Source organism: Eurosta solidaginis, chromosome 5, assembly GCF_040869045.1.
Source record: "Eurosta solidaginis isolate ZX-2024a chromosome 5, ASM4086904v1, whole genome shotgun sequence".
NCBI lineage: Eukaryota > Metazoa > Arthropoda > Insecta > Diptera > Tephritidae > Eurosta > Eurosta solidaginis.
Window position 1 is genome coordinate 254565196 of NC_090323.1, and position 17965 is coordinate 254583160.

General features: G+C 36.8%; 1 protein-coding gene across 22 annotated transcripts in view; it reads left to right on the forward strand.

Moving 5' to 3' along the window:
- Positions 1-17965, forward strand: part of LOC137253265 (band 7 protein AGAP004871) — a 264640-nt gene that overhangs the window by 241251 nt on the left and 5424 nt on the right. For all 22 annotated transcript variants that reach the window (XM_067789873.1, XM_067789870.1, XM_067789871.1 and 19 more), the window contains one exon: positions 7784-7839. In XM_067789873.1, coding sequence (XP_067645974.1) covers positions 7784-7839 — 56 coding nt within the window. The remainder of the gene's footprint in view (positions 1-7783; positions 7840-17965) is intronic.

Below are 17965 nucleotides of genomic sequence, written 5' to 3' on the forward strand. Positions count from 1 at the left end.
CTCAGTAGAACTTGGAGCGAAATTAAATTTAAAGAGTACACTACCTTTTTAAGTTTAATTTGAAAAAGGTGCAATTTGTATTCAGAATTTTCCATTCAAATTCACTAACCTCAAATTGAAAATTTCCGATTCAAAGCCAAAGAAAAACTATTTGAAGTTAAGAATTTTAAATTTCAGTTTAGAAAACCCAAATTCAAGTTCTCAATTTTTATTTCAAATTTAAGAAATTACAACTCAAGTTCAGATTTTTCATTTCAAATCAAAATATTACAACAATAATTCATAATTTCCAATTCAGAAAACTAAGCTTTTAAGTTCAGGAATTCCAAATTTAATTCAGAAAATCACAATTCAAATTTAGAAATTTCATTTCAAATTCAGAAAGTTTCAAATAAAGTTCAAAAAATGTTCATTTCCAAATCAGGAAATTGCAACTAGAACTCAGAATTTTCAGTTGAAATGCAGAAAATTAAAATTTTCATAATTTCCAATTTTAATTCATAAAAACACAACTCAAAATTATAATTCAGAATTTTGAAATTAAATTAAGAAAATTTTTATTTTAAATTCAGAATTTCCAATTTAAATTGAGAAAATTGCCATTCAAATTCAGTAAGTTACAAGCCAAATTTTGAAAATTGCGATTGTAGTTCCGAAAACTACAATTCAAGCTCCTAACTTTACAATTTAGCTTAGTTGCAAGTCATATTCCGAAAAGTTCAATTTAAGTTCAGAAAAATAAAAAAAAAATCAGAGTTCTCATTCCTCATTCATAAAATTACAGTTCACGCGCAGAAAATTACAATTCATGCACAGAATTTTTATTCAAATTCAGATAATTGCAATTTAAACTCAACAAATTTAATTTCAAATTCAGAAAATTAAAACCCACACAATTATGACAATTCAAGTTCACAAAATCAAAATTTAAGTTAAGAAAATTAAAATTAAAGTTCAGAATTTAGTATACATAAAATCGATTCAAACTCAGAAAATCGGATTTGCAATATAGAAAGTCAAGGACTCCCAAGACATACTTAAGAATTTACATTTCCCTGGCTCCAGTCACAACAGATATTGGGACCCTTCTGAGTCCTTTTCATCCCTTCGAGGGAGTTCATAACGTGATAATAGGCAGAGAGTTATAAGACTAGCAATCAACCACTTCTCTTCATATAAGTTACCCCGACCCACATGGTAACACCACAGTGATATTGCAGAGGCCACGTTATCCAGTGATCTCGTAGCAGAAAAGGGTCTATAGGGCGCGTATAACTCTGCCTTATACTCCACAAAGCAAAAACGAAATATCAAACGCATCTTCTTTCCTAAAGCAGGAAAATTAATAAATGAAAGAGGCAAAGGCTACAACCATAAACCTCAGATGATTATGGCTGAAGTTGTTGGAAATTCTCTTAGATAATCATATCAGATAAACAATCCCTGCCGTCCTCGGTGACTTTAGAGAAGAAAATCCGCGTACTCTACGCCGATGGTTGCTAAATGAAATGCGGTATCGGAAAAGAAGCGTTCCGCGAGCTGTTCATGCTTACACGATCCTTCAGCCTTCCAAAATCTGCCAGTATCTTTCTAGCAAAATTACTAGCGATACATACAAATTACAGCTCCCTTCAGGAATATACAATGGAGGGGCGGAAAAATGCATATTTTCGTAAAGCCAAGCAGCAGCCTTTACGCAGCAGCATCTAGCGGAGCTTAATGAAAAATTAGTAAGGGCGTTAGATATCAATGAGTTTGTTACGGAGTGCCGTCTACTCACAGTAACCCAAAGAAACTCTCACAACTGGTACAAGACAACACCAATCCGAAATAACTACTCTATCACAGCTTATATTAAGAGGATGATACGCGAACAAATGGGTTTTAATTTTAACGCCAAACATAAGACCTGTGGCTTAGGGAAGAGCCATTGGTCTAGGCTCTTATATCCAAATTTGTAAAAAGAACGCCATAAAAATCTCCTTACCGGTTCTTTGTTGAATTAAATGGCAAGAACTAAATTTCGATCAAGTAATAACAACACCTTAGAGATGATTCCAGGAGAACATGCATCAGAATGGCACTTCTAATGCTCACTAGGTCCCTTAAGTTCAAGAGTTCTTATAATGACTATGGTGAAGTATTCCTCTTTTTTATAGAGGATGCCGCTTACCGACAAGTCGAGGAAACATCAAGGGGCCTTGCATAACAAAGAAAGAGAGGAAGCTAAAAAATGAAGCTATTAACATGCAATTATTGTGAGAGATACAGGAGCATATATCTCATAGCGACCTATAAGAATACGAGATGCTTCAACAAATCTGCGTATCTGCGTATATTCGTGGACAAATAATGCGAATGAGATTGATAAGTACTAGCCATGTGATTTCCACCATGCCTTGTAATCGTGTTGCACGATTTTAACGTCAATGTGGGCAAAGAATGAGGTCGTGGCTTCATAATCAAACAAGTAAGCTCCACTGAGTAACATATCAACGGCTCGAATCATCTGCAGTATCAGGGATCAAGTACTATTTCTTATTGATCCCCTCTTGTTCAATAACAGACAATCAAGCTATAGCGTTTAAAGCATACTCTACGAGATCACAATATCGAGTTGTACCAAAATTGCAAAACTAAAAATCTTGCTCAGTACACATTCAATGCAATTGTTGCAAACATAGCTTGATTTTAAATTTGTCCATCCTTTTATGTAAATTTATTTTTTATGCAAATCTAAATCAAAATAAATAAAATTTCATTTTATTTTACCATTGATAGGATCACATAAAGAATCGAATTGCCTTCTCTTTCACACGTACGACTTCCTCTCTGGCTATAAAATGCTACAAATATTGTTTTGTCCTTTGATCTTCCGTCAGCCATTTGAATTTTAGCGTATTTACATTTAAATGCATTCGACTCGTCCTCTCGGTCAGCTCTCACAATGTCCTTCACTTCCCAATCGTCAAATTTATTTGATGCAATGAAGCGCATATAAATGATGCATGCAATAAATCGAGATATACTCGTACAGACCTAAATTTACTTTGCTACTAAATAGTTTGTATAATATTTATATAGATACTAAGTAGGGAGGTTTTATATGACCAAAATCATGGATGTAAAGTTCAGTGATTTGCGTACGAAAAACGAATATAAAATAAATGCAAGCCAAACAAATCTCAAACTTCAATCACATTAACAACAACAAATACTTGCAACTGCACAACATACTAATCGAAAAGTTCAAAATACATTGCTAAGGAGAATATGCACATTACATGTATTAGGGTGGGCAAAAAAAAATTTTTTTAATACTTCTGATTTTGAAGAGATAGCCTGTAGATATTTTTTAACGTTTCAAGTTGCATAATCGCGTCTTAAGTTTTGCCATGCAAATCGTATAGGATATTACAAAATTTGAGATTGATCTTCAACCTCGAAAACCTACTAAACGATTCAACTTAGCAAAAAAAACTCTGCGAATATTTTTTTTAGACTGTTTAATTTCCTATGAGAATATGTATAGCTAATGATTTCGGTACTAAGGGTAAGAGCTATTGGTACACTTTTTATAAAAACTTGAAAGTTCCCCATACGATTTGTTTGGAAAAACTAAAGTAGCGTTGAGCGGCTTAAATCATAAAATTAAAATTAAATAATATTTTCACTATACCAAAAACAAAAAAAAATATTGGTGGCCCACGCTTATAATGTAAAGCACACATGATAGCAGTAGCGGTGCCCACAGCTCGGAGATGCCTTCTCAATTCCGACTGAACTGGTCGTGTTGACCAACGTGAGTTTGCATAGTCTTTACAATTTTGCGGGGAAACACAAATTCAGGAATAACGGCGTATGAAGCTCCTTTTCATGCTGTCGGAGAGTTTTAAAAATCGACCAAAAGTTGATATCTGCCAGTTCTTCTTCTGACGAATTTTCCTCTTAGCTACGCTTGCGATACTAAGAAAACTGGTTCCTGCGCAGTTGCAGGATCTCCATGCTTATCGATAGTTTAAAAAATATTTAGGTTCTTATCGTCAGGCATGCATTCGCCCTATTATATTCTGCATGCATTTTACCAATTCCTCCAGCCGTATTTAAATGGCTTTTTTAAAAAGGATACCTTATCATAGTCGAGTGGGGAAAGATGTATTCCAGCGACATGGATTGCGGGCGCGTTTCGCCCTTGCCATAGACATAGCCTCACACAACTCCTGCATTCCAATGGATTGACTTATATTCTGTGTGAGCGATAGCGACTGCTGAGCTACAAAGTTATTGGCAGTCTTTTTAGACTTCTAGCTTTCTCGTGTGGCTAAAAACGTACCGCAAAGCCTTAAGCCGCGTAGTTGTGCGTTGGACTTTAGCTACGACGAGTAAACTTAGTCATCCCGATCGATGTTGGGGTCTGGAAGCGTACACACATCTGTAACACTACAGGCATACCCTCCGTCTTTCACAACATGAGTGCATGTTTGCAGATGAATTAATAGCTTAGAAGTTTGCCTTTATATTTACAGTGGCGAGACCTTTTTCTTCGCAAAAGTCTCACTCCCATAGTAAATCCCATAACGGAATCACGCTTATGTGCACGGCCACTCGAGTAAATGTCATAGGTGTATGTGAATATCTTCCATTTTTCGTCCAGGACATCTCTTGCATGGCGGAGGTGTCTTTATGAGAAGATTAACCAGCCGTATGCCGGCAAATCTTATGCCTTATCAAAAAAGGAGAGTCGCCCTATCATGGGCGTGTCTGTGGATGTAATTGAAATGAGATTTTATGTGATGACCGCTTCACAGTGATTATAATGAGTTACCCGCTTGTATAGCGCCCGTTTACATCCGCAGCTCTTGATTATTAGACGCTGCTAATGTATGAAATCTGGCCTTGTTGCCGCCTTCTTACATTAGCTCACCACTAAATGGGTGTTAAGTGTTCAGTGTCCAGTGGCAGTCAGAGGCATTTCCCGCTTGTGTGCACTCATTCACGTGGTTTCATTTTGCATCAGAAATGCTGACGCGTACATTACATAGCACCATTCCACCAGAAAACTTATTATTAGCAGTTACTGTTCATGATTAATTAAGAGTCATAGGCATATGTGATGGGCTCTACAGGTCCCTCGTAAAGACGTCTATGCAGTGGATTAATGTCTAGCGTCTGCTGTAAGATCCATCTCTATGACGTACCTCTTTTTACAGTTGTTCAACTTACAATAACTAGCTTTTCCTGCCTTTGATATGAATATTATGCCAGGTGTCCTCCTGAACCTCGTGGAACCTAGTTCAGCCATACATAATCTTCAAGAATTCTTACCGCAAAGGCAATGTTTTTGTAAAGATTCGAGGAACAAATTAAATTAGACAGGAAATTTTGGTTATAATATAAATTTACGTTTATTTCACATTAACGAAGTACTTGTTGAATTCAGGTTTGCTATAGGGACAATACAATACTCCAGATCATCGATAACATTGTATGTTGAATGTATGCTTTACTAACATAAGGCGTTCTACACATTGCAGGTAATATAATTTTACAACTTTACACGCCTCCTTAACATCGCTGGTTTCATCTATGGACTCATCTCCGTCCAAACCAATACATTTAACGTCTTCCTCAACAAACTCTACATGCCTAGCAACTATGACTTTATTATTTAAAAGAAAACGATACCCAACGCTACTGTATCCTATCAAAATACCCAACTCTGCCTTTTTATCCCATTTGGATGTTCTTTTTTGTTCTGGTTTCCTGACAAAAACTTAGCTGCTGCATAACCTCAAATTTGAAGCATCCGCCTTTCTTCCAAAAAATATCTCATAAAGCGTTTTATTTTCAATAGTATTTGTTAAAGTAGGGTTTTTCAAATATGTTGCCGCACAAACTATTTCTGGCCTTTTTATCTAAATTTGCTTCAGCCAATAAACAACGGGACATATGCATTATAGTTATATTAAATCTCTCCGCGGTTCCATTCAATTCGTGAACATATGCTGGACAATTATTTATAACGATACCTCTCTCTTTCGCAAAATTATAAACCATACCATTCAAATACTCTGATCCATTATCATATCTCAAAAACTTGACTATTTTTCCTGTCAAATTTTCGCTTTCATTTACATACTCAACAGTAGACTGAAATACTTTCGCTTTAGATTTCATAACGTACACTTTAACTATTTTATTATAATCATCAATGAAAGAAACAAAATATTTTTCACCTCGGAAGCCGGTTGTTGTAAACGGTCCACACATATCAGTGTGTACAATTTCCAACAAATCCTTGGCCTTTCGTCTGTTATTTTCACAAGAGATATTATGCATTTTGTTCTCAATACATGTTTTACATTTCATAAACTCGGATTCCATTTATATTGGCATTCCTGGACATGACATTTAGATATTTAAAGTTTATGTGACCCAACAATCGGTGCCACTTTTTCTTTTTGCTCATATTTTTCGTATTTTTATTTGCTAAATTAACAACCGGTTCACACGTTTTTAGTTTACTTTTCATTATGTACAAACAATTTATTTTAAAAGCTAATGCCGTTACTATACCACGATTGTTAACAATTTTGGTAATATTCTCTTTCGATACCACTATGTTATTTTGTGTTAATTTACTGTAACTGATCAAATTTGATTTCATATCTTTTATATAAAAAACATTTCGCATTTCGATACAACTTATTTTTCCAAACGCTCCAAAATAGCTTACAACATTACCCATTTTTGTTGCTTTAACAACCCTATTATCTCCTAGATATACATCAACCGGTTTTTACAATAGTTTAAAATTTTCAAAGTAGTTTTCATCGTTTATTATGTGGTCAGTACAGCCACTATTTTATTTTTTATGTAGTCTGCAGTTTTGTCCTCCTCTTTGAGGGTATCGATCAAATCTCCAATGTAGCTCAACGACTCAGGCAACGTGTTAAGCATATAATTCAATTTTTCCTTTTCTGACATATTCGTGTAAAATTGTAAAATTATATTGTCTGCAATGTGTAGGACCCCTTATGTTTGTAAAGCATACATTCAAATGTTATCGATGATCTGGAGTATTGTATTATCTCTATAGCAAACATGAATTCAACAAGTACTTCGTAAATGTGAAATAAACGTAAATTTATATTATAACCAAAAGTTCCTGTCTAATTTAATTTTGTCCTCGAATCTTTACAGTTTTACTCCCACAGAAAGGTTGTCGGAAAGGGCATTTAAAACATGACTACTAGACTCCCTGAAGAAGACATGGAAAAGGCAAAACGCGTAATGTTTTTTAATCTATGGCGAAAAAAATTCGTTACTTCAAGAATAAGCTGCTATGCTCTAAGTTTTTAGCCATAACATATGATAAAACGCCCAAAGACCAAAAAACCGGTCTTCGTAGTGCTCAACGACATCAAGCACAACGCATCCACTTAGCAAATATTATATTTTACGAGTAATACTAAGCTGATAAGCTACGACATAAAGTGGACAACATCAACCAACAAAAGTCTATGCGCATCCTTCGAGCTCATAAAAAATCGTAAAATTTGTTTGTTTATTTGTTAACATTGCCTAAAAAAGAACACTTTAATACAAAATTTGAAACTAACTTTTTTTTTTTGCTTTTATTTGTCTTTGTACGCTAACGCCAATACTGCTTACGAATGCCAACGCTACACCAACAATGCATCCTTCCTATATAACAAATGTGCCATTGCTGAATTTGACTATGGAAAAACGGTTTTTTGCAACCACATACAACTTTTTTTAGGTACAATTGGATGAAGCAACTGATGCATGGGGCATTAAAGTCGAACGCGTTGAAATGTAAGTGTTCAAGATTGAGATTTATTTTTCAAGTTTCGTTGAAATGTGGTTTCGCAGGATGAATATACCAGTATTGAATGCAATCGAAATTTACTTGCTTTCCATTTGATAAATTATGTAAAGCGCTTAAGGAATCAAGAGCTTTTGATTACGGAGTTAAAAGCTGAAAAATCAAAAATTAAGAAGCTTTTTGAGTTGGAAGATTTCATAGGTTTGGAGTTCTATATCCGAACAAAAGCACATAAAAGCAATGACTCAAAGGCTTACAAATTTCCAGAAACAGGAAATAAACGACCTAAGAACTTAAACACTTAATAACTTAGGGAGTCTTAAAAAACTAAGAACATAATAACTTCAAAATACTAACTTTTGTGAACAAAAAATCCATTAATTGAATAAAAGAAAAGAAAGTAACCACAGAAAGAATTCCTCTATGCATTGATCGGAGTTTTTAAGCTTCACTGCGAGTCTCACCAAATGTAGCACTTTCTCTTTCTCTTTTCAAAGCTTCCCACTAACACCTAGAGATAGCAGATTTCCACACCTTGGATGGCGTTTAGCTGTATTTAAGGTATAGAAGCATGCTACGTGAGCTATATGGGATCCCTCAAGCTACTGGGCTAAACCGCCACCTTCTCCTTTGATGTGTTCCTCGCGTGTCTGCTGACCGCATCTTTTTCTTTCACTTTTCACCCCATCCAGTAGGTGCGATCACTATGTTAGAGGTGATTGCTCCACATTTCAATTAAAAAGATTGTATCAAGTGGGGATATATTACTTGCAGGACATAGATTGCATATGCCCAGGTTGATTTTAGAGAAGTAAGACTTTAAATAATTCAGAAGTTGTATAAAAGTGACGCGCGCTTCCTAGGAAGTTTGCTTTGCTCAACTGCGAGCTCCGCATATTTGGCATTGAGAACGGCGCTGGCCGGGCATTTATCGACAGAGAACCATTCCTTTTCGATGACTTTGAGGGTATTTTTATGCTCTGTTGGTTCTCTTCCATCAGATGCCTATTAGGATGCCCAGGTTTTAGGGAATTTAACAGAAACTGTTTGTTCAGCCCTTCGTTTCCCTCCTTTATGCACAGTATTTCCACCTCACTGTGTAAATGATACTCTGCCAATATAAGGCAAGAAGCCGCGGAATTTCGGAGCGCAGTGCTTTGGCATCTGTGTCCCATCTATGACTTCCGCAGGTTATCTTTTCATAACACCATCAGGCGAAAGTTTGCCAAATATTTTTTCTATCATTATTTCTTATTGAGAGAAGTGGCCGCATTTGAAGAAGCTTTCGCACACATCCGCTTTATTTCCAAAGTTTAGGCTTTTAACCGTGACCTCATGAGATTTGATTTGAGCCGAAGCGCCAAGCAAACACGTTGGAAGGTCGCTTTAGCTAGGAATTATTTCGGATATTTATGCCATGGTCCACTATCCTTGGCACTTCTGCTTCAATTTTCTGCACAGGGCCGGACTGATTCTTTTTTTACTGGTATGGCAACAACATCTCTACTCTCTTCAGTACTGATGTAGTAAATATCATTTCATCAAAATATATCGATATCTGTTTGGGGACGGGATCATTGAGGTTTTAGTTAATTTAGTTATGGTTATGGTGCCTATGAGGTTCTCTCAAGCCAGTTGAAGCTTAATTTAAAATAGGGTATAGAGTAATCGAGGCACGGTCGTAAATGTGTTGGAGTCGTGCCAGTGTTATGTGCGATCGAACTAAGCCAGAAGGACTAACTTTTCCCGGCTGTTGGTTTACGGTATACCCCAATCGGGTGCAAGTTCCTGATACTCCCATATTTCTCTCGTCGTCTTCAGAGATATGGCTCTATATTTCAGCTATGTAATCGCGTAGATAAGAATAAATGCATATGTACGTATATATAAATTATATATAAATTTTTCAATTTGGCATATTTTACCTTCCTTAACCTCTTAAAGCCAAATAATCACTACTGCATTGTATAAACAAACTTGGTTCATTGTTCGCTTAATGAACCGACGCGAGCTAAGCTGATTTGGCTCCAGTACACAGCCAACGTAATTAACATAAACAATGTATGCTACTCGTTAGTATTGTGCCAAAAATTTCGTATGTTCATTTCCATTTACTTAAACACGTGTATGTATGTATGTGGACACCTATAAATATTTACATAAACATAAGTACTTACATTGAACACTGTGGGACTTAATTTTCCTATATTCGTAAGCTGGATATACAAAAAGCTTTAATAGAAACTTTAACATTGTCACGCTAAAGGTTTAAGGGCATTTATCAGCCGATGATAATAATAAATAGATGAGGTGATGTGAGCAGACCTACAAATACTAAATTTGAATAGTTTACTGTGCCAAACTCGAGTATTTATAGTGCTGGGAATATGAATATGGGACGGGCTGTTGTAACCTTTTTGGCTTAGCAATAGAGTAAAACGATAGGATTATATGCCATATCGCAATAGGACATGGAAGCAGAAGCAAAAGGACAGGTACTTTAATCGCCAAAGGTTTATACATTTATTAAAACAAGTGCGGAAATTTATAAATAATATGGAGATCCAAGTTATAGTTATATGAGGCCGAAATACTAGTTAGTATTACATCCAAACTGGATCTCATCACGCCAATCACATACAGGCAGTGTATAAACCCAGGCGAGAAGCTTCGAGTCCTACAGATGAAGAGTTTTCAGTTGTAAAAGACAACCGAGGCCGTCCGATGCCTGCCTTCTGCATTTTTCCTTTACAAACTAATTTAAATGCACATATTCGCGTTAGAAAACTCCCCAAATGAAGGAATGCTGAAAACGGTGTTTTCATATCTCCTGCTAAATATTACGTCGATATTTTGAAAAGCACCCAGAGTATATTCTTTGTGCTCTAGAGACCGTTTTTCCCCCATCCCTTATCAAATTCGGTTTAGAGATACACCGGCTTCAGCGTTGTGCCATCTTCAGTGCAATTTTTCGTTCTCTTCTCTTAGCAATTGCACGGGGAGTTTTTTCCGTTGGCTTACCTTTACAATTGTTATTCTATAAAGCCGATAGTAACCGCCGAGCTAAAGTTTTCCGTTTGTACAAATCAATAACGCAGTACTTATTAATGTAGTGGTCAGAGGTATCCCAGCGTCGGAAGACTTGTTTTATTACAGGCAGTCTTTCACAATTTCTGAGGCCTTCATCAAGCGTAGGAAGTATTTTAAATGGGAGTACTACCACATAGCTAGAGTGTTTTCAGTTTAGAACTGCGAACTATTCGAAAGGCACCTAATTTTTCCTTGGTGCGGTATCCTTCAGAAAGAAAGAGCTCAATATGAGAATATATCAAGAGAAGCATAAAAACAAATTCAAGGAGTAAGCAGTCTCTAGCTGGTACTCCTTGGACATCTGCAAGTTTAACAAGCAAACCTAGCCGGATTACGATAGCAAGATCAAAATAGGATCTAATAAATAGGTCAAGAAAAGAAATCTTTATGATCACTGCCATAATCATGGGCCATTGCTGGCTAGACCTGCATGCTAAGAGAATCGGAATGACTTTTAACAGCATTTGCAGGAGCTTCGGAGAGGCGGCACAAAGAAATAGTCGCGCACTACCTGTGTGAATGCCATGCTCTAAGCTAAACGAGATGTAAGAGATATCAGCAGGTTCATTTTCCGCTCCATATGGTTCGAACGGAGTGTCGACTAGCCCTACGGAACCAGCAGCAGTTGGTTTCAGGAGAAATTTGCATCAAAATCGCGCCAGGTGCGCTACTTGGACTCGGATCTTTGGTATGCAGGCGGTACAGCAACCAACCAACCATGAGCAACTATTGGTTTATTACATTAGTAAATAAATTTTCTAAATATTCTTTATACCTACTTTATTAGATGACACGACGGCAACTTAGTTCGTTTAACATGTACATGGAACCAAATCAACTTTGCTACTCTCCTAACCTTGCTGCTTATGGCTAAACATAATTCGACTCCCAAGCAAGTAAACGACTACCTCTGCTTCAATGTCATCCTTAATATACACTCAGTATTTGATTACACTCAGAAATTTTTGATACAAGTACAGTCTCGTATCAGCATAGCTAAGCGTTAAATAGAACTTCATTGATATAATAAGATCGATTCAAACTGCAACGCGTTTTGGGTTAGAATATACTGAAGGAAATGCCTTCTTATCGCATAGGCAGCTTATACCCCGTTTACTCAATCCAGAGGACTTGCATTGAGTTCTGTCTCCTTATTGCTGTACCTCTTTTAAGGAAGATCAGAAATCAGGGATCGATGAGAAGTTTTTAGATTTCACTTATGAGGTATCCCTGAACATTCTTACCATTACCTACCTATGTTAGGGTTGTGATGGAGCTGCAATTCCTATTTCAAAACGTGGAAAATGCCTTTTTTTGAAAGTTCAGTTATCAATGTTGGTCGGGGCCCTTAAGAAGGTGTTATATTGGAAAATGAGCCGTAGAAAGGCCATCTGTTAATTGATTTTAGAATAACTACGATTTGATTATTTGGCATCGATATTTGAGCAATTTAAAAACACTTAAAAAAAAACACAAGGACGGCACAGCCGCAGATCTCATACCTTTCATGAAAAATCAAAAAAATCGATTGTATGGGATATATATTACACATGCAAACCGATTTTGTCGATCAGACAACAATGCATGCTGTATATGTAAGCATCAGGTAAAATTTCTTGATTATAGCTGTTAAAATGATGAAGAAATGACGAAAACAAAACAATTGGTTGTATGCGAAAAATATGCTTTAGTAATTCGATCCAGTCGGGTTTGACAAACGCTTAATCGGACAACGAAATATACTCGCTTATCAAATTTCATCAAGGTATCTCAAAAATTTAGGAACTAGTTTTCGTTTCAACATTTTTCCAAATTACTCCTTACTTCACCTCTTTATTATTGTCTGACACAAATTTGTGAATATAGAACAAATTTTGGGGAATGGAACCAGTAGGTGGGCTGTTTTGTTCTAACGACTCCATGGGCTTTTAAATTTGATGAGGCTACATGCCTGGGCATCTGGAGTTGGATTTACCGCCAACGCGGAAAACCCCGATCTAGTATTATTTACTAGGAAATATTAGGTCCCTATTTGGACAAAGCCTAAGTTTGGAAGGATCACCCTACAGGAAAAATTTGAAACAAAATATTTGTGAGTCATTCTAGGTAGCATGTTGCGCTGTGTATGCTAGGATTTACGTGGGGCCCATCACCCAAACTCTATTGTTGTTGTTGTTTTACCTCTCTTATCGGGTATTTACGGCAATTTTCACCACCATCCTTAACTATGGGGTCCTTGTTTGGTGGCAGCCACACAAAAGAGTACGTATACCAAAAAACTAGAGCGGTAAGCAAATTATCAATAATAAGCATAACGGGAGCCCTAAAAACTACCCCGACAGTAGCATTGTATGCCATTCTACACATCCGCCCTGCAGACTTTATGGCCAGAAATATCGCGTTAGCCACTGCAACAAGGCTTAAGGCATCGGGATAGCTTCGCAATCCGTTTGGGAGATATTATAAGGAGACAGGAGTTGCATATGACCTATCAAGCAGGAAGGGCGTGGAGTTGCAGAATTTCTGTGAGCATGTGCAAATCCTATGATATTAGACTCCAAAATGGCTCATATCTCTGAAAAGAAAAGGTTTAAGGCTCACGATGGGCATAATAACAGTTTTCTGACGTCATATGCTATAAGTTAGGTCTCGTAAGTAATAGCAGATGTAGAAAGTACGGGCTGTATGAAACAAAGGGCTCAGCACGTTCTGTATTCGTGTCCTGCACTCGCCAGGTCAAGGTTCCAGCTTTTAGGGGCGATATAGTTACCAGGTCTCGTGGTTTAATTGCTACCCGCTAAGTCCTAGAAAACTTCTAGTATTTGCCAAGAGGACGTAGTTATTCTCTAACGTAAGCCCTGGCACCTGATTGGGGCTCTTATGTTTGGTCGTCAAACAAATTCTGGTGACACTGTGGAAACATTCAGTCTATGTATGTGAGAAAGCATAAGTTTAGTTGTGTTACTTAATTAGAAACTAGACATTCACCTAGACACTCAACCTCTTATATTTCCAATTTCGGTTCCGATTCTGGTTCAGGTAGGCTCATTCCCTTCTAAATTGCCCGGAATATAACACTATTTCTTTGTATATATTGTGACGAATATTAGTGACACTAAGTGATACCCACATCACTAATCTGATACTAAGTAAATAAAGCCACAACAACAATGAGCAGTCACTTGTATCTACATAAAGGAATCAATCATTATGTCTACACATATGTACATACACGCAGCAGGGATAAACGCACAAACACATGCATATATCTATATCTGAGATACTCCCAAAAGTAGGCAATCATCTGTGGTAGTATCACTCACATATGCACGCGCATGGGCTATGCGAGAAATTATAATCATCATCAAGGGTGGGCATGAGCTTAGCACCTGCTAAGCCGCCATATACGTATACAACGAGCGAACGAAAAATGACTACTTCGTCAAAATCAACGACCAAACACATTTAGTTTGCTTTCGACGTCCGTACAATAAGGAGATGTCGCACGCAATATTACCACAGAGAACGGTCGAAAAATACGTACATATGAATGAAAAATTTTCAATGTTGTCCCCGAAAAAGTGTTTTTAATTGTTTTGCATTTTTCAGAAGTAAAATATGGTAGTTTTAGTATTTTTAAACAGTTTTATTTAGCTTGACTTGACAGGCCGTTGTGAACGAATTTTGTAATTAAAATTTAAGTAACTTTCCGATAAGGTACAAGCTTGAAACTTGAAATATAATATATTTCAAAAAATCGTATTTGTGGTCTGATTAGGCTCATATTTCATATCGCTTCATATAACGATTCCTAAGGAATTTCTTCTGCTTTCTTCACTGCTATAAGTTTCGCCTGAAACACGCTGTAGTAATCAGGCAGCCCGTAGGATCTATTTATTTTTGGACCAACTCAGTAAAGAGCAGATCCAATCCCTCCTATTAATTTGGAACCATCCGTATAAACGTGTATAGCACAGGGGTAAGGTTATTTACGCTCCTGTGGAGTAAAACGAAATGTCGACTTAAGCTTTGCTTGCAAATGAAGTTTATAATTTTCCCGCAAACTAAGCATTGTGGCCTATTGGCGCTATTTAAAACAAAAAAAAACTCTACTTCCCATTCAATCTGAAACATTTTGCATTCATAAGTACGTACAATACTTTCGTATTGTACGACCAAACACTGTACCAAGACTGTGTGTGATACGTGCTTACTGTACAATCGCAGGAATCAAACTAAATAAATATTTGATTTTGCATTCGTGCTAGCCACGCGTTCGTGTATACTAACACATTCTCAATTTGGTAATCGTGTAAATGTAGTGGTGCCCACCTATGATCATCATGCATCTGTAGTTATAGCTGGTAACGAGTAGTAAATTCTAGAAATAGAAACGCCTAGAAGTATGCGAACGAGGAAATCACAGAGTATAAAAGGCGGTAAAGCTGAGAATCAGAATCAGTTTGATTTAAGCACGCTATCTGTTGAGAAGTAGAAGTGTTATTTATTGTGAAGTACTTTAATAAAAGCCATTTTGCATTATTGAATAGTGGAGTTATTTATTCAACAATTTAGTGATTCGAACGTTAGTAGAAGGTTGCAAATAAGCGAAATTGCATTAAATTCATTACAAAATCAAAAAATGTTACGTATACGCCATGTCTATCCGCATAACTTTTAATTTGCCTCTTTAAAATTCATATTAATTGTGTTACCTTCAAGTTTATCTCTTTAGCAAATTTATTTAATTCACCATTAATAGATTTTTAAAGAATTTGTGCCTTACACATATCACTTAAGAGTTAAGGGCATCGTTTTCTAAACCAGCAAATTGCGATAAAAACAAAAGCAATTACTTGGCCATTTCATTATTCAATTAACAACAAAAAAAAAAAAAACAAAAAACAAAAAAAAAAACTGCCACAGACAAGAACATCAATATCTTCATTGTGCGTATGTAAGTATGTTTGTCCCTATACAGAGTTAGTATGTCTATTTTAGTATATATTTGTTGGTTGTCCAGTTACGACGTATCCTGCATCACGTTTTGTCTTTAATCACGTAATTGGTCGTAATGATATATTGATTTGTTATTCTAAACTTACATACATGCACGTATGTGTATAAATATGTATATTATATAAAAGGTCTTATATTATATAAAAGGTCTTATACATATATTTTATTAATATGCGTTACGCTGTGTTGAAGAAGGGATTAAGAGCATGTCATTGTTTTCACAAGGTACTTTAACTAGAAGCAGCTTTAATGCGCACAATGTTCTGCAAACAAGACGATGGATTACAGTTTATGTGCATGCTAAGGCTAAAGGTTATGATGGCATTGATTTAAAGAGATTGGTTCAGAGTATGTAGCATACATTCTTGGTTAGTTTTGATAAAACGTTTGCGGTGGGTTTCGTAAAATTGAACACTCTACACTGCGTTGTTTACATAAAGTTAATTGACTCATCTCCGGGGACTCGATTTTTTCCTCTTTTTCATAAAAAAAACAATCAAGGGATACAATAACTGGTAAACTTGACACGTTAATTTAGGTTACTTTTAAATAAAACGAGCCGAACCCGTGCGCATCTTGCGCAACCACTATAAAAGTATCTTCTCAAATATCAACACAAATCAGCTGTTCTATTAATTACGACTTTTGCTTGCGCTGCCATCTAGCGTATGATAGCCACTGCCGGTAATGCAGTGCAAGTATTCATAATGGTACTATAGTACAAATACATTTCTTTGTGTGCTCACAATCGTTAACTTTTAACAAATTACTACTTCGGGCTTTATAGTCCAAGAGCCATGAGGGCAGGGGTGTGAGACTTTGCTTAGCTTCGGGCTACCTAGATAGCATAATGCTACTTTTAAACTGTAGAATCGTACCATTTCTTTTCTGTAATTGAAAGCGAGATATTCTGCGAACGAATTCTTAGATTCGCATAGCCAGTTTCGGATCAGTCAGGTATGTAAGAACATCTTTAATCATATGGTTGGACGCAGGGGAAGGAAAGAGAAAAATTTAAAGGCATCAAAAAGTGGAAGTAACTAAAAAAAGGAGATTAAGGAGAAGATGTTGTTGTTGAGTGTTATCGATGTTGATGATCCTTTTCCGGATGCAGATCTGGCACGTTCCGGTAACAAGTACCATGAAGGTGCTAGCCCGAACATCTCGGGAACGATTTGGTATGACCACATGCAACCTTCTAGGCCATACCACTCTCCCACCCTCTAAATCCGTCAGGAGTTCGGGGTCGCCAGAGCCTCGGTTGTTTATGAAACAGGATTCGCCACGGGTAGGTGACGTTTTCAATTGGGTTGGTGAGGCTATATATTGCGTTAGCAGCCCATTGAGAGGGTTGCGCAACACAACCCCTTGAATCAATTTGGTATTTTAGTCGCCTTTCACGACAGACATACCTACCGCGGGTACATTCTAAGTCCCTTACCCGCTGGGGCCGAGAAGAAGATAAATACTAACGATGATAATGATAATGCTGGTAAAGGTGACTGTTACGATTAATCGATTAAGGAGGCGACAAAACACTCTAGTTTCCATGGACTTTTGTTACAATATTCTAAGGCTTATTCTGCAGCGCGATGCAAAATGAAATATGATTCTGAAGAAGACACAACATAACAATGAAACGCTTCGCTCGCATAGAAACGACCAAAGCGTTAATGTGAATCGGACCTTAGGCCTGGTTATGCTTACGGTTTCGGCACTGTGATGACGGTTATTTTTACTGTAGCGGATTACTTTTATGTGTAAGATAACAATAGCGGGAACGTCTAAGGTGCTGGCTGCAGGAAGAAACGGTGGATTATATTCTGTGTCCATGTTCTCCGCTCTCGAGGTCAAGGTTCCAACTACCAGAAGCGGCAGAGCTGTCAAATCTCGAAGTATCAAATAAGCCTAGTACCTAGTACTTGCCAAGAAGAGTTAGTTATTTTATAACATAAGCCCTGATACTCAAATGGGGGGTTTCCCTTTGGTCGTCAAACAAATTCTGGT